Source organism: Mesoplodon bidens (genome assembly GCF_964165515.1).
Source record: "Mesoplodon bidens genome assembly, chromosome: 1".
In the NCBI taxonomy this organism is placed as follows: domain Eukaryota; kingdom Metazoa; phylum Chordata; class Mammalia; order Artiodactyla; family Ziphiidae; genus Mesoplodon; species Mesoplodon bidens.
This window is the reverse complement of record NC_138176.1, coordinates 64,427,209-64,442,995: the sequence shown is the minus strand read 5'-3', so window position 1 is coordinate 64,442,995 and position 15,787 is coordinate 64,427,209. Positions and strand designations below refer to the sequence as shown.

General features: G+C 44.8%; 1 protein-coding gene across 8 annotated transcripts in view; it reads left to right on the top strand.

Moving 5' to 3' along the window:
- The first annotated feature begins 9,104 nt into the window (after positions 1-9,104).
- CPEB2 (cytoplasmic polyadenylation element binding protein 2) overlaps positions 9,105-15,787 on the top strand; it is a 64,967-nt gene continuing 58,284 nt past the window's right edge. For 2 of the 8 annotated variants that reach the window (XM_081226443.1, XM_081226441.1), the window contains exons 1-3: positions 9,105-10,842; positions 13,813-14,094; positions 14,862-14,951. In XM_081226443.1, the coding sequence (XP_081082569.1) occupies positions 9,169-10,842; positions 13,813-14,094; positions 14,862-14,951 (2,046 nt within the window). In that variant the 5' untranslated portion in view covers positions 9,105-9,168. Of the gene's footprint in view, positions 10,843-13,812; positions 14,104-14,861; positions 14,952-15,787 lie in introns of all 8 variants that reach the window. The other 6 variants (XM_081226442.1, XM_081226440.1, XM_081226447.1 and 3 more) reach the window with 3 other exon arrangements.

The following is a 15,787-nucleotide window of genomic DNA, read 5'->3' as shown; positions in this document are numbered from 1 at the left end:
AAAAAGAATCATGTACCAAAATGTTCATTGCAGCTCTATTTACAATAGCCAGGACATGGAAGCAAACTAAGTGTCTACCAACAGATGAATGGATAAAGAAGATGTGGCACATATATACAATGGAATATTACTCAGCCATAAAAAGGAACGACATTGAGTTATTTGTGGTGAGGTGGATGGACCTAGAGTCTGTCATACAGAGTGAAGTAAGTCAGAAAGAGAAAAACAAATACCATATGCTAACACATATATATGGAATCTAAGAAAAAAAAAAAAGGTCATGAAGAACCTAGGGGTAAGATGGGAATAAAGATGCAGACCTACTAGAGAATGGACTTGAGGATATGGGGAGGGGGAAGGGTAAGCTGTGACAAAGTGAGAGAGTGGCATGGACATATATACACTACCAAACGTAAAATAGATAGCTAGTGGGAAGCAGTCACATAGCACAGTGAGATCAGCTCGGTGGTTTGTGACCACCAAGAGGAGTGGGATAGGGAGGGTGGGAGGGAGGCAGATGCAAGAGCGAAGAGATATGGGGATATATGTATATGTATAACTGATTCACTTTGTTATAAAGCAGATACTAACACACCATTGTAAAGCAATTATACTCCAATAAGGATGTTAAAAACAAACAAACAATAAACTACTGAGAATTTCCAGTGTGGGTGTGCATATGGGGAATCCTACGAAGTCTGATATTGCCGGTGGGGATTTCACTTAGTACAACTTTTTCAAAAAAAAATAAATATAAAAAAAATAAAATATTGCTAATCATCTTCACAACAACTCCCACTTCACAGATGACGGTCATTGCTTCTTTCATTTCAAAGATGAGAAAACTGAGGTTCCCAAAGCTTAACTGCTGAAGTTACACAGTAACAGAAAGACTTGGGACTAAACGTCAGGTCTCTGACTCCATAGGCCCCACTGTGTCCAACATATCCCTTCTCCATGTCCCTTAATGTGAGTTAAATATGGATCAGCCTAAAACATAAGCATTTTCATATGAATGATTTATGCCTTTATGAAAATCTTCTAAAGTTTTTTTTTCATAAAAGTTTACCTATAATTTTTCTATTGAAAATTGACATCTATTTTTCTTTGTATTGTTATGGAATATGGTCTGCAAACTTAATACAATGATGTACACTTTATAAATGAAACTTGGATGCAAGGCGACATAAAGTCCTAGACTACTATGTAGACAAAAAGTAGACAGTGAGTAAAAGTAAATTGATAGCAATCAGGTTGATGTACAAATCTGGTCTAAAATCAAACAACCCCCTTTCTTCAGAATGCTTTCCATCCACTGTCGTTACACTTAATCAGCCTTTGCACAAAGGCTGGTATCAGTACCTCCTACCAAGTAAACCTCCTGTTTTTCTTTTTTATTGAACATTCATAGTCTCCAAAATAAATACTTACAAATTTTAATCTTCTTTCTAAGATTAAATTTGATAGATATAATACCCTTCATCTATATAAAGGTTAAATATTTAGTATTTAGTCAAAATGCATCTTCACTTTTCTCTGCATAGAATAATTTATCAATAAAAAGAGTTAGCTTTCCAGAATGTGAAAGAAAATAATTAAATGCAGTATATCAAATATATACTGTCAGACCTCATTCTTCTAATAGGAGAAAAATGAGTTAGCACATTTGAGGACTATTTCTGAATATTCATGGGATATGAATTTTGAAAATAAGATGCTTTCACTCTGAGTCACTACTGCCAATTGTTATTCATTTAGTTAGGTGTTACTGAGAATGCTTCAAGGGTTATCCTTTCCATCCTTTATCTTTTGGTAGACTAGTCACCAATGTTTTTAGCGCTTGTCACCGTAGCTCTGTCTTGCTCAAATATGTTGCATATTTCAGGTGATAGTCTTATGTCCAAGTAATGAAGCAGGAGACTGAGAAATGGGGAGATGGAGGCATTAAGCCCAGGCTATGGAAACTACCTGTGGCAAATTATTTTGTTCCTGGGTTTTGGTTTTCCAACTGTAAAATAGAAATATTATTTACTTTTGCTTTATCTACTCACAAAATATATTGTGACAAGTATGGGAGAAAACAAATGAAAATCTCATTGCAAGCCAGCATTACAATGTGTTTCAGTGTGTGGTTTCTTCTGCCTTCTTGATGAATTTGCCTTACCTCTATATCCCACATGCAACCCAGGTCTCCATCCATGACCAGACTAGCAAGGAGATGTTGCAGCACGTAGGACTCCAATTTAGTAGGCCAGTTTCAGCCTCGAATCTCACTGTTCATGAATCTGTCAAGATAATTAGGGCTGGGAATTATCATAACTATTATCAACAGCAAACATTTATTTACAGTATCTCTGACTATGCACAGAATAGTATATGTGTCTTCTGTTTTGTTCATAGTTGTATCCCCAGTGCCTGGCAGTGTCTGGCACATAGTAAGCACTCGATAGTTAATGGATACATAAAAGAATCAAGAAGAACTAGGAAAATAAATATATAAGGACACTGTCTCCAAAGATTTGTAATCTAATCAAGTTGACTAGGCCTAAAGATAAAAGGTGAGAATGGAACAATTAAGTCAGTCTACATAAGTGCCCAATAGCATCATGGCAGGAATTACTGGAGAGATTGAAGGCTTCTTTCCTATATGGGAACACTGGAGTTGAATGACAAATCTCCCAGGCTTCAAAAAGGGTAACACCATCTGGAAAACCTTTTATTGTGTTTGGGGGCTACACTTTATCGTCAGGGGAAGATTCTAGATACTTTCCTTTGTCAAAATGGAATGGCAGAGTAAGCAGAATGAAGATTGTAATAACAAGAATGGAGCTTTCAGTTTAGTATTATCAAAGAAAATTCTGGGAAGGGGAGTGAGATTTTTTTGTTATTTGTTATGGTCTGTTTGTTTTATTTTTTGTTCCTCCAGCAACCATAACTCAATAATGCTACAGTTTTCTAGAAAATGGTACATTTCCTTTTAAGTGTGCTTTGGAAACACTTTCCTCCTTCCCTCCCTCCCTCCCTCTTCTTTGCCTTCCTTTCTTCTTTCCCTCGTTCCTTTCATCCTTCCTACAGTATTAATTGGGCAATTAATAATCAATAAAAAGTTATTGGGAACCATGTTCCAGGTACTGTGGCAGGCAAGAAAGATGCAGAGATACATAAAGAAAACCATGACCTATAGCAACTCACAGTCTAAAATGGCAGATAGCCAAGGAAACATAATTGTTTCCTTGTTATGTCCATATGACACATGTTATAACAGTAAAAAAAATCATTACGTCAATGTTAAGAGTGTAGAACAGCCCTCAACTCACTGTCCAGGGGGAGTCAGGAAAGGCTATCGCATTTGGATTGTGTCTTGAAAGGAAAGGAATCATTAGCTGATGGAAAGAGGCATTCCAGGAACTAGAAACATCATGTGCAAAGGCCCAGAATTATGAAATGACATGGCTGATTCAGAGAATCTGGTAATATGGAGAGTGACAGGTGAAAAAGGCAAAGTGGCAAGTTGCAAATAAGTCCTGAAGGGTCCTGTCTACTAGCAAGTTTGGACTTGATACTGTGGAAGCTAGAGAGTGATTATTGACAGGACAGTGTAACAGGATCATAGTTGTTTTTTGGGGGGCTATTAAAGGGAATAGATTCAGAAGAGGAGCTGGTAGGGAAGCCAGCTAAGAGGCTGTGCGCTAGAGCAGAACAGAGAAAAAATTCAGAGCTAAGACTTGGGTAGGGGAAAGGGCTAAGGGGTCTACCTTTGAGAAACATTTCTGCAGCATAATTGACAGAATATAGTAAGCAATTGTTTTTGGAGGGTGAGAAAGGGAAGAAGAGGTTAACAAATTTCCAGCTTGAGAAACTGGTTGTGTGATGATGCCATCGGCCAGATAGGGAGCAAAGAGGAGGAGCGGGTTTGGGAGAAGACAGTAAGTTCAGGTATGGACACATTGACTTCATGGGTCTGAGACAGATGATATTTGAACACATGATAGTGGATAAAGTCACTTAGAAAGAGTATGTAGAAGTAGAGAAGAAGACCAAGAATATAAGCTAAGGAACTCCAACATAAAAGAGATATGTAAAGAGAGAGGAGGGTAGAGGAGAGAATGAAGGAAGGTTTAGAAAAGTGGAGGAAGAACCAGAAGTAATTGAAGATGGTGTTACACTGGGATACTGTGTCAATAAAGCACCCTGAAGTTGGACAGGGTCAATCTAGACCTTAAGTTCTATTTTTTCCTCCAACCCAAAGCCAAGACTAATGAGCTCCCACCTAATGACTAATCCTTTCCCATCCTGTGGGGTCAGACACATTCACAGGCTGGGCAGCAATAAGAAACCAGCATCATGGAGGATCAGCATCAAATTGGCCTCATTGCCATGCTGCCTAAACTGGTTCACTGTTTCTATGAGCTGGAGTCTTGATTCCCTGTCTTTGTTCAAGTTCCTTTAATGAACCCCTGTGCTGGAGGCTACGTCCTTCTCCATGTTCCTAAGACAGAAGTCTTGCCTCTTGGAGTCCAGGTTTATCTATTCCCTTGTGTTAAAATCCTGAGCTGCATTGTCTGTCCTCACTCACATATCCTGTCAATGCCTGTGACTATCTTGCCTTGCTTATAATTCCTAAGAGCATCTGGGTGGTGTTTGGATAGCTCTTGCCAACAAACAAGCAACTGATAAATGGACTCTCATATTACTAGAGTATATTTATAGCTATTAGTTCTTAAAACTGCTATTTGTTAATTCCATGATGCCTTCATTCAGTGCATGAATTTGACAACTCTTGGGTGCCTACTGTGTGCCAGGATTGTTCTAGGTGCTGAGGATGCAATTGTGAACAAAACAATGTATCTTCCCTTATGTGGCTTGCAAACTAATAGGGAGGACAGATAAACAATTTAAGTACATAGTGGGCCAGATGGAGAAAAATCAAACCACCTACGGGGGGAGAAGGAGGCTGGAATGGAGGGAGGGTGCTGCTGTTTTACAATGGAGGGCAGGGAAGATATCACAGAGAAGAATGAGCTTGAGCAGACACCTAAAAGAAGTGAGAAAGAGAGAGAGATGAGAAAACGGATAGAGTGAGCCCTGTTGATATTGAGGAGGACAAGCATTCCAGACAAGGGAATTGCAAGAGCAAAGTCCCTGGGGCTGACTTGGCCTTGTACATTAAAGAAATAAGCATTCTATTGTGGGGTAGAAGTTGTCAGAGGGATTAGTAGGGGCAGGAGGCAAACATGAAGAACCTTTTGGTTATTGAAAATGTTTTGACTTTTATTCTGATAAGTATAAGTATTTCATCAGAGGAGATGATGTGATCTGTCTGAAAGGAGCATTCCAGCTGCTTCATGGAGAATAGATTGTAGACAAGATCAGAAGCTGGGAAACTAGTTAGGAGTTGAGAGCAACAATCCAGGGCAGAAAAAATAGTACCTGGGCCAGGTTGCTTGAGGTGGGAGTGGTGAGAGGTAGTTGGATTCTGGATATAACTTAAAGGTAGGACAAGCAGAATGTAATGATGGCTTGGATATCCTGTAACAAAAATAGAAGTCAAGAACGACTCCAAGGTTTTCGGCCTAAGCAACTACAGCAATGGAGTGGTGCTTACCCAGATGGGAATTAACAAGGTGGGGAGTTCAATTTTGGGCCTGTTAAATTTGGGATGTCTATGAAGCTGTGTCCTGAGCAAGTGGGAGGAGGAGCTGGTGTACCGGCGGAGGGGCTGGCCTTAGACGGGAAGGTGGGGTATGGACAGGCCTTCCATGTACCAGGAAGGAAGGTGAGGTGTAAAGCGACAGAGGCAGTGACTAGAAAAGGGAGCCGTGAGGACCTGGGGAAGATTTGTAACTGCTTCTATTTTCTCAGTGAAATAGAAAGCCAGCTCAGCAGCTGAGAGTGAGGACAGAAGAAGGTGTGAGGAGGCTTTAAGATAAAGTGTGAAATAGTCTTCTATGACAGCGTTCTTCAATTTCAGCTCATGACCTAAATGTGAGTCTTAAAATCAACTTAGTGATTTGAGATCAATTCAGTGATCAATTATTTTAAAAAACAATTCTTTTAAAAAGTAAAATTTTAAAAGAGCTTGTTGCATGTATCAAGAGTAAGAATTGCTTAATAAAAGCTTTATTTTAGTTGTATGTGTGTGTCCTGGGTTGCAGCAAAATATTTTTAAACACACTGGCTCAGGGCAGTGGGAGGAAATGAACAAGGGACAGTCAAATTAAACTCAGGGAACGAGTTACTGGTCATACAATTAACATATTTTCATGTAAATATGATTAGAATATAGATTCATAAGAACTTGGCTTTAGACCTGCTAGAGGTCCATAATCCCTCTCCTCCCACCCACCCCTACCTGCACTATAGGAAACCTTTATGTTGGAATCTTTTCTATGATGGGACACTCACCAGCTTAAAAGTTCTAGATTTCAGAATATAACTTTCTTTGCTATAAAAAGCAGGACCCTCACGACACTTTCTCAGATGTTAAAGCAGTGAGTAGAGGATCTGGCAGTGGAACTTCAGAATTTAGTGTACTTAATATGAAGTTTGACCTTATTACATAATACCAAACTTGATGGCTTTTTCCTTTTTGGAGAGCTCTAAATGCTCTAAAACAAAACCAGTCTCAACACACTAAGAAATCTTGTTTTTATTCAAACTTCAGCCCAGAATGGCACCATTTAGCTTTTAAACGTATGCTCTCTCTTCTTACATTGAACTAACTGCAATTTTAATGGATGATTGAGCTAACTTTCGTGCCTACATTTTCAAGATTTGTCATTGGATCTGCAGATGAGTCCAATCAAATACAACTTTACTTAGAAATAAAATTCTTCATTTCAATACGTTACATGCCTCAGTTGCTGAATATTTTCTGTGCAAAATAGGTTAATGAATAATAGTAATATGTCAATAGGTGCTGTGAAAATGGTCATTTATATTTTTAATTCTAAAGAGCTCAGGTTATCTTCTAGACATTGTAATTTAGAATAAAAAAGGAATTCTCCAGTTTTATATTTTGCTTGATTGTTAAAAATGGTTTTGAGATTATTAGCTCAAACCAATTTTCTATGTACCCACTGATTTCTAAACCATTTATGACTTGTTTTTAAAAAGTACCTTTTCCTTATTTAAAGGCAATGTCACACTTAGTTTATTAGACAGGATATTAAACATAAACATTATACATGGAATGTATTTTCCCCTTGCAATGTTTTTCTCTTTCTTCAGTATTTATTCTGATTTATATAAATTTGAAACACTGAAGTAACAAAAGCAAAGTAAAAGGGGATGAAATTTAACTAATGGAGAATGAGGACTCATAAAAGTGTACACTCTTGCCTACTTATCAGTAAGAGTGTGCTAATTTATAACACTATTTAATCTTAGTTCAGTTGTAAATCCAAATCAAATAGAATCTGAACCCATTTTCAATTGCTTTTGTGATTATTAGCCTGTATTCCAGGTTTCTTTCAATAGTTTCACTTCTCTAAACGCCAAGAAAAAGTTAAAATTGCAAAACAGGAACATATCTATATCTTACTAGTATGGATCTCTCTGCTATTCCTTTTCCTAGACCCTCATATATATATATATATATATATATATATATATATATATATATATTTTCTCTCTATGTAAAATGTTTCTTTAGGAAAAACACAGGTTTAGTTCCTCTTCTGTTGCTTCCAACAAGAGCTCTACCATGGAAAGCTCTCTCTCCCCTTCCATTTTGCAAGCCTCAACAAGTCTGTTGCTGAGTCAGAAGCTCCCTTTCCCCCCTGATGTGAGAAATCTTTCTCCCTTGAAAATTCATAAAGCTTCGGAAATGTTTAAATTAGAGTCTCCCTAGGGGAAAGGGGCGGGGATGCCAGAATGAATGTGGTGGGGAGGAGTCCCACACACTGCAGTCCCGACGGCAGCACTCGAAACGCTTTCTGAAACAGGAGGATTTGGAGCGGGCCCAGGGTTACCAAGGGAGCTCGCCTCGGAACCCATTATATGCATGTCTGTGTAAATAACCGCACGGAGCCGCGGTGGGTTCCAGGGACTTTGTTGCTCATTATTTAAGTGAAAATGTATGGTATATGGCCGGGCCTTCGTGTTTACCCTACAGAAAACACTTTCACGCGGCTGTGGGAGGGTGGATAACAGTACTCGGCACGAGAGGCTAAAAACAGAAACCGGAACGAAAAGGACGCGCTTTCTAGGGCGACGAAGAGGGCTGCGAGTCGGGGCCATGGTGGGGCCAAGAGGTGTGGGCGACGCGTTCCGCAGTCGGCAAGGCTGGCGGAGCCCCGCACAGGCGAGTCGGCCAGAGGCCTCCCGCGCCGAGCCCGGAGGGCGGCAGGGGCCGGGTCCCCGCTCCCTCGCGCTGCGGGACACGAGCGGCCGCCGACACTGAAAGCCACTAACCGGCCTCAGTTTCCCCCGCGGGCCAGCGCCGCCTAGGGCAGCCCCTGTCCCTGCGACCAAAGCTCCTGTGACCGAGGACGAAGCGGAGGTGACAAGGAGGCAGGGTCCCGAGGGCGACTGGACGGGGGAAAAGTAGCGCGTGCGACCGGCTGCAGGTTCTACGAGGACCCAGCGCCGGGAAGGGCGGTTGCTCAGTAACCGTCCGCGCCCCCCGCGTGTGCTCGCCCTCGTGCGCGCGCGCCGGGCGCACAGGCCTCTTCGGCCGCCCGCCGCCTCAACCGACCGGCCTCTCCTTTCCCCGGGCGCAGGGGAAGCCCGAGGAGACGCGCCGCTCGCGCCCGCGCTCTCCCGCCCTCCCGAGAGCGCTCGCGCGCCCCCGGCCGAGCCAGCATATTAATAAGGGGCGGGACGGGGGGCGGGGCAGCGGGGGCGCCGCAGCCTCGAGCCCGCGCGTGCCGGGACGCACCGCGGGGGGCGGTGCGATTGTGAGGTGGCGCTGACGCACGTTCCGGGGTTCTTAAGCGGCCAGGGCGGCGGCGGTAGCGGCGGCTGCGCCCGAGCAGGTCTCGGGAGGTGGCGGTCATTGCCGCGAGGGGTGGCGGGGCCGAAGTAGGTGCCCCTGGCTCAGTCACGGTGTCCCTCTCTCACTGACTCCCCCTCCTTCCACCAAGGCCGCACCGCCCCAGATCCGGCGGCTTCTTAGGCGGGGCAACGGACGGGGTGCGTCTCCTCCCGCTGCCGCCGGCCTGATAAATGAGGGACTTCGGGTTTGGGGTGCTGCAAACCGCCCGGCTCCGAAGCAGCAGTCCCGGGTCCCTGTTCAGCGGCGAGGCGTACCGTCCCTACGCCGCTGGAGCCGCGGCGGCCGCCGCCCCGCCGCCCTCCGCCACGCCTTTCGGCCCGCGCTCGCCGCCGCCGTTGCCTGTCACCGGCTTCTCGGAGGCCGCCTCCCCCTTCCCTATCCCCTTCGGCTGCGGCGGCGCGGACAGCTCGGCCGCCACCGCTTCCTCTTCCTCCCCGTTCCCGGCGCATCAGCAGACCATGCAGGATGAACTGCTGCTGAGGCTGACACAGCCGGCGCGGCCACTTTCGGGGGCGGAGGCCACGGAGAAACTCCCCAACCACCACCCCGGCGGCGGCACGAACGCGGGTGTGACCCACCTCCTCCCCTCCCAGGACTTCAAACCGAGTCTGCACCACCCCTCCTCCTCCGCCTCCTCCTGCTGCTGCTGCCGCACCTCCTCCCCGCAGGACTTCAGTAAGCGGCAGCAGCAGCAGCTGAGCAGCCAGAAGAGGAAAGAGTTCAGCCCTCCCCGCCTTCCCCACCCTCCGGACTCGAAGCCGCCGCCGCCGCTCCACTGCCCCGGCCGGTTCGGCTCGCCGCCGCCGCCCGGCCAGCTCCTCCAGCCGGCGCAGCTCACCCAGCGCCAGCCGCAACAGCAGCAACAACAGCAGCAATTCAGCCTCCCGCACCCGCAGCACCTCCCGCCGCAGGACTTCGCCCCGCAGCAGCGCCCGGCCGACCTGCCCCCGCTCCCGCAGCTCCAGCCTTCGCCGCCTGCAGCCCCGCGGCGCCGCCACGGAGGCGCGGGCAGCCCTCGCAAGACCCCGGCCGTGGGCGAGGGCAGCGCCGCCGAGCCCCCCAATGCGGGCTTGGCCCCCTCGACGCCGCCGGTGAACCCCGCGCCGGGCTCCATGGAGTCCCCCAACCATCCTCTGCTCAACAGTCCCAGTAACCTCCTGCCTGGCGGGGCTCTCGGCGCGGGCGCCTTCAGCAGCCTGCAGAGCCCGGACCTTCCTCACCCGGGCGGCGGCGGCGGCGGCGGCAGCGGGGGCGGGGGGCCCCCCGGCGGCGGAGGGGGAGGCGGCTCCGCGTCGCCGCCGCCGCCGCTGCCCGGCTTCGGCACCCCCTGGTCGGTGCAGACCGCGTCGCCGCCGCCCCAGCCCCAGCCGCCGCCGCCCCAGCAGCAGCCGCCGCCTCCGCCCCAGCAGCCGCCGCAGCCGCAGCCGGGATCGTCGGCCGCCACCCCGGGTGGCGGCGGCGGCGGCGGCGGCTCGCTCAGCGCCATGCCGCCGCCCAGCCCCGATTCTGAGAACGGCTTCTACCCCGGGCTGCCGTCGTCCATGAACCCGGCCTTCTTCCCGAGCTTCTCGCCCGTGTCCCCGCACGGCTGTGCTGGGCTCAGCGTGCCGGCGGGCGGCGGCGGCGGGGGCGGCGGCGGCTTCGGGGGCCCCTTCTCGGCGGCCGCCGTGCCCCCGCCACCGCCGCCCGCCATGAATTTACCTCAGCAGCAGCAGCCCCCGCCGCCCGCGGCGCCGCAGCAGCCTCAGAGCCGGAGGTCACCCGTCAGCCCGCAGCTCCAGCAGCAGCACCAGGCGGCCGCTGCCGCCTTCCTGCAGCAGAGGAACTCCTACAACCACCACCAGGTACGGCGGGCGACGGCCCGGCTGCGCCGCGGGGCCGGGGAGACCGCGGGCGGGGGCGGCCGGAGACCGGGCTCGGCCCGGCGCGGCCCCGAGGGGCAGCGGCGAGGGCCCCTCGCCCGACTGAGTAGGACCCGGAGGGCGGAAAAGGGCGACGGGACTCGGGACACCAGACCCCGGCGGGGCGGGAGGGCTGTGGCCACCGTGGGCTGTGGGGCTCCAGAGTCGGGTCCGGCTGCAAGTGGCCCCGGCCGGGCGCCCCCTCGAAAGCCCCGGCGTGGCGGTGGGTCTAGGGCAGGGGCGGAATGGCGCCGGGGCTGGGGCGGGGGGCGGTCGGGTGCGACGTCCCTCTCGTCCCTCGTACGGGGCGACCCCGGGCCCCGGCCGGCGCCCCCTGGCCTGGTGAGCGGCCGTCCGGCTTCCTCGATCCCGGCGAGACGGCCGGGGTTCGGGGGTCGGAGGACCTGGGGTCGGGGACGCGGGACCAGCGGGCTCGGGCGGCGGCCTCGGGGACGGGGGGAGCGGCCGTGGGAAGCGAACCCGGGAAGGAGGAGAATTGATTACCGGAGACGGTGCCTGTAGGCAGCCCGTGACCCTTCGGCGTCGTCCAATGAGGGAACGGGCGGAAAAGCTTTTTTTCTTTTGAGCTTGTTTCATTCTTAATTGGCCGGCGAGAGCTGTCGCGGGCGAGGCAGTGGCCGCCCGCACAACCTACCGGGACCAGGGTCGGCGAGGAGCGTCCCGGCCGCGCTCCTCCTGCCCACCTGTCTCCCGACGTGGGTCGGTCCCCCGAGCTGCCAGATGGTTAAGACTGAGATGCTCCAAGACGGTTTTACTTTCTGTGCTTTTTAATGTTTGGGTACTATTTTGTAGGCTTTAAAACTAAACGAGTCTGCTATTTGTGTGTTACCTTGAAAAGACTTTAACTTTTTTTTTTTTTTTTGGTGACCTTAACCTTCTCTTGAATGATAGGGTGTGTGTATTTTAAGTGAGTAGTATAATTATGAAATCACAGCAGGCAGGTTTTTTTATTCATCCGGGTCCTTTCTGATTCAAGGTCTGTTTTGTTATCCTCTCAAAACAACGTTTGAGTGGCCGCTGGTTTGGTTAATTGACATTGAAGGAGTATTTTGTTGTTCTTTTTTGATCTAGTCAGGATTTATTATAGTGATCATTCTGTCTAAGGCCAATTTCGTGATTAAAGGTTGAGAGGGAAGCCAGATTGGACCTTAACCACTACTTACGTACTCATATAACTTTTTCCATTGTCCAGTTAAAGTTTTTAAGGGTGACCCTTTCAAAAAGGTGAATACTATCTAATTTAACCAAAGTAACAGTTGACAGTTTATTTAAATTAACCAGAATAACAACAGTTTTTGTTGAATCACTGGTTTCTTCCCGAGGAAGGAGAATGTGGCCTATAAGGGTTCAAAAATAGTTAAGTTTGAAATAGTATTCCTCTTTTCCATGATTTACATAATATTGAGCAACTGTCTTTTGGGTGTCAGGGTCTTCGTTTTTTAACTGGAAACTTGCCACAGAAAATTATCTGTAGCTATTTTTGTATTCTTAAGGACTTGGTATATCATTAGAAGACCATGTACCAAAATCCATATTTAACTATAATCTGCTTTTTGTCAAAAGATAGGTCTTGCAATGGAGTGTAAGAGGTCACAGCTGTTATATGGAATTTTAGGTCACTGGAAGAGAACTTTGAACACTGCATCAGTGACGAAAGTAAGGTCCTGAAGAATGGAATATGTCCGTGGTCCCTTAGCTATCCTTTTGAACTACATAGAGGGGGAAAGGGTAGTATATATTCATGATTATATTAGCATTAAAAAACATTTTTAATAAGTAATAGGCAGTATAGACCAGGTTTACAGAAAAAAAAAAGAAGCAGGTTTAATATTAAGAGTGCTTGACTTAAAGTAACTTATTGACTTATAGTTAAGTGCATGACCCATACTCCCTTTGGCTAAATGTTGGCACAAAATTATTAAATTATAAGCTTATTGACTATAAAATTGCTAGCAATTAATACTTTTCAGAATTTACAGTTGTAGCCTCTTGGTGAAATTTTCATTCTTTGATGACTTAACTTTTCTTGCTATTGGTTCGAGTTTGGAATATTACTTTACTTTTGAAAATGAATAAAGTTAATGGAAACTTGTATTACTAAGATCTTTACTAGAATGATCAAAGTATATAGTTGTTTATCTTAGTGTATCCACCTATGGGTAATATCAGATAATTATTTAACAGTTCATGGATAATTAAGTGAAATAAAAACTATGAAAATTTAAAAGAAACTACATTGAAACCGGAATAAAATATCTTAAAAGTTGAATAAGCAGTGCAAAAAAAAAGACATATTTGCTGTATTTTCCCTATCTCAAAAGGCATTTTTAATCTGTGCAGTAGAATAACACCAAATGTTATATTATCCACTTTTGCAGTGGTACAGTTTGTTTTAGAAACCTAAAGTCTAGATATTTCACTCATATGATTGGTATATTTTAATTGATAACGATCATATTTTTAGTTCTGTGCTTAGCAGAACATGGTTGCTTTAAGATCATAGTGTAGGTTATATCTTTAAGGCTCTTCAACGTTAATTTCAATTTTAAAGTATTTATTTTTTTCTTCATATCTGTCATTTATACCGTTCTCTCTAAAGGGGAAAAAAAGTAACTGCATGGTTCTGTTTTAATGATTGTCATGAAATATCTGCTTGATTCATTATAATTTATAGTAGACAAGAGTATGAAAACTCAGCTAGCATTAAATGAATATGTTTTCATAAGCAAGATGTCAAGCCTATTACTTTTTATAAACTAGTTATGATATATTCTGTTACCTTTGTATATCTCATTTTTTAAGATCATATAAATTCTTAACTCAGGCCTAAATTTGAATTTGAATTATAAACTCTTTGAATGCCTATAATTTAAATAGATGTATTTTCCTCAGCCTCTTCTGAAACAATCTCCTTGGAGCAACCATCAAAGCAGTGGCTGGGGCACTGGAAGTATGTCGTGGGGAGCAATGCATGGCAGAGATCATCGTAGAACTGGAAACATGGGAATTCCAGGAACTATGAATCAGATATCTCCATTGAAGAAACCATTTTCTGGTAATGTCATAGCACCGCCGAAATTTACTCGCTCTACTCCATCACTGACTCCAAAATCTTGGATTGAAGATAATGTGTTCAGAACAGACAACAATAGTAATACGCTCTTACCCTTACAGGTAAGAATGGTATGTAAATGGCCTTATTTCTAATGTTAATCTTTCAAAATAGGAAATTGGGGGTGGCAGTAGTAATAGTGTGGTAAAATTAATGGATTAAAAAAGAGAAAGCTCTGATTTTTAAGCATATAATTTGATTATCAAAGGATAAAATACCTATACAAAAAAATTGAGACTAAAAAAATCTCTAAACACATAATAGAAAATAAGCTTCATAGTGTAGAAAACCCTGCTGTATTTCTTAAATTCATATTGAAGCTTTTACTTGGCAGCTCCTTAAGAATGCCTTAATTCATTAATCTTTAACAGGCCACCAAAATGAGTTTCTCCTCCAATATAGCTGAACTAAAATGTTTCGTAATTGTGCATAAATATAACTATGGTCAGCTGTATGTATATTCAAATGTAGTTAGTACAGCTACAATCATGAAAAAATAACATTAGGGCTTTTTACATAGAATTAACAATTTGTTCACTGGTTCAGTGACTATTTTTTTTCTAAATGTGGCCTAATACTTATAATGATTAGACATTTTTTCAGGGCTTTTAATATTTTGCTGATATTATAGGTTAATAAAGTCCCCTTATGACTATTTAAAATGAGATATTTTCCCCTTAAAACTGTTAGAGGATGGAACAAGGATACAAGATAGAAAAAACTTTGATTGTTTTTTTTCTTTTCATTCTTCTTTTTTTTTTTTTTTTGTGGGTGGGTATATGGGGAAGAGAACTGCTTATTTCTGATGAAAACTTCTATGCTATTGAAGGTGAGATCTAGTTTGCAGTTGCCAGCTTGGGGCTCAGATTCACTCCAAGATAGTTGGTGCACTGCAGCCGGAACATCCAGAATAGACCAGGTAGGCTGCACAGTGTATATTTTTCAGGATTTTGGCTAGGAGTTTAGTATTTGTATTATGAGTAGGATTTATTATTTATTTTCCAATTATACTTATTTAAGCATATGTCAGAGAGCATTAAAGCAATTTATTTTTAAAGGGTCACTTAAACTATTTAAAATGCTTCATTTTAAAATTTAAAAGTAATTCATAATCATTTTGTATGTCCTAAACATAATAAATTTGTTTTTGGAGAAAGGAATCCTATACCCAAGAGCACCTGACTTTAAACATCAGTCAAACTGAACATATTTTATCTCTTTTCAGAATCATTTGCAATTAGGTATAAAATCATATGTTTACTTAACATCTAATCTTACATTTCATAAATGATTTATAAAATTTTTTGGCAAACTTTTTTCATGAAATCTGCTGTATTTGTCTTGAGATGTATTTCTAAGAAAGCCCTTAGTTCAGGTTTTTACCTGTATAAAAAACTTCATAGTATTTCTCTATCCTAAATTTTGTTACTGCTATTATATACTGTCTTCTTCCAAATAATCAGTTTCCTATGGAAAAGCTCTGAGTCGAAAAGCTGAGAGTCAGTCTTAATCAAATTACCTTCAAGTCCTTTGTGGTTACAAAATGCTATCTCTCTTCTGCAGATGAAATTTGAATGCATACTGGGTACCAGCTGATGAGAATTATTACAGGACAAATAGAACACTCAGTCCTCACATAAGAGGATTCTTTCCTACAGAGCCCAAGTTTGAATGAGCATAGACTTGACATTGTGGGAGTCCACTGAATGGAGCTCTGTTATCCTTAGTTACTTTATCAACATGAAATCATTTTAC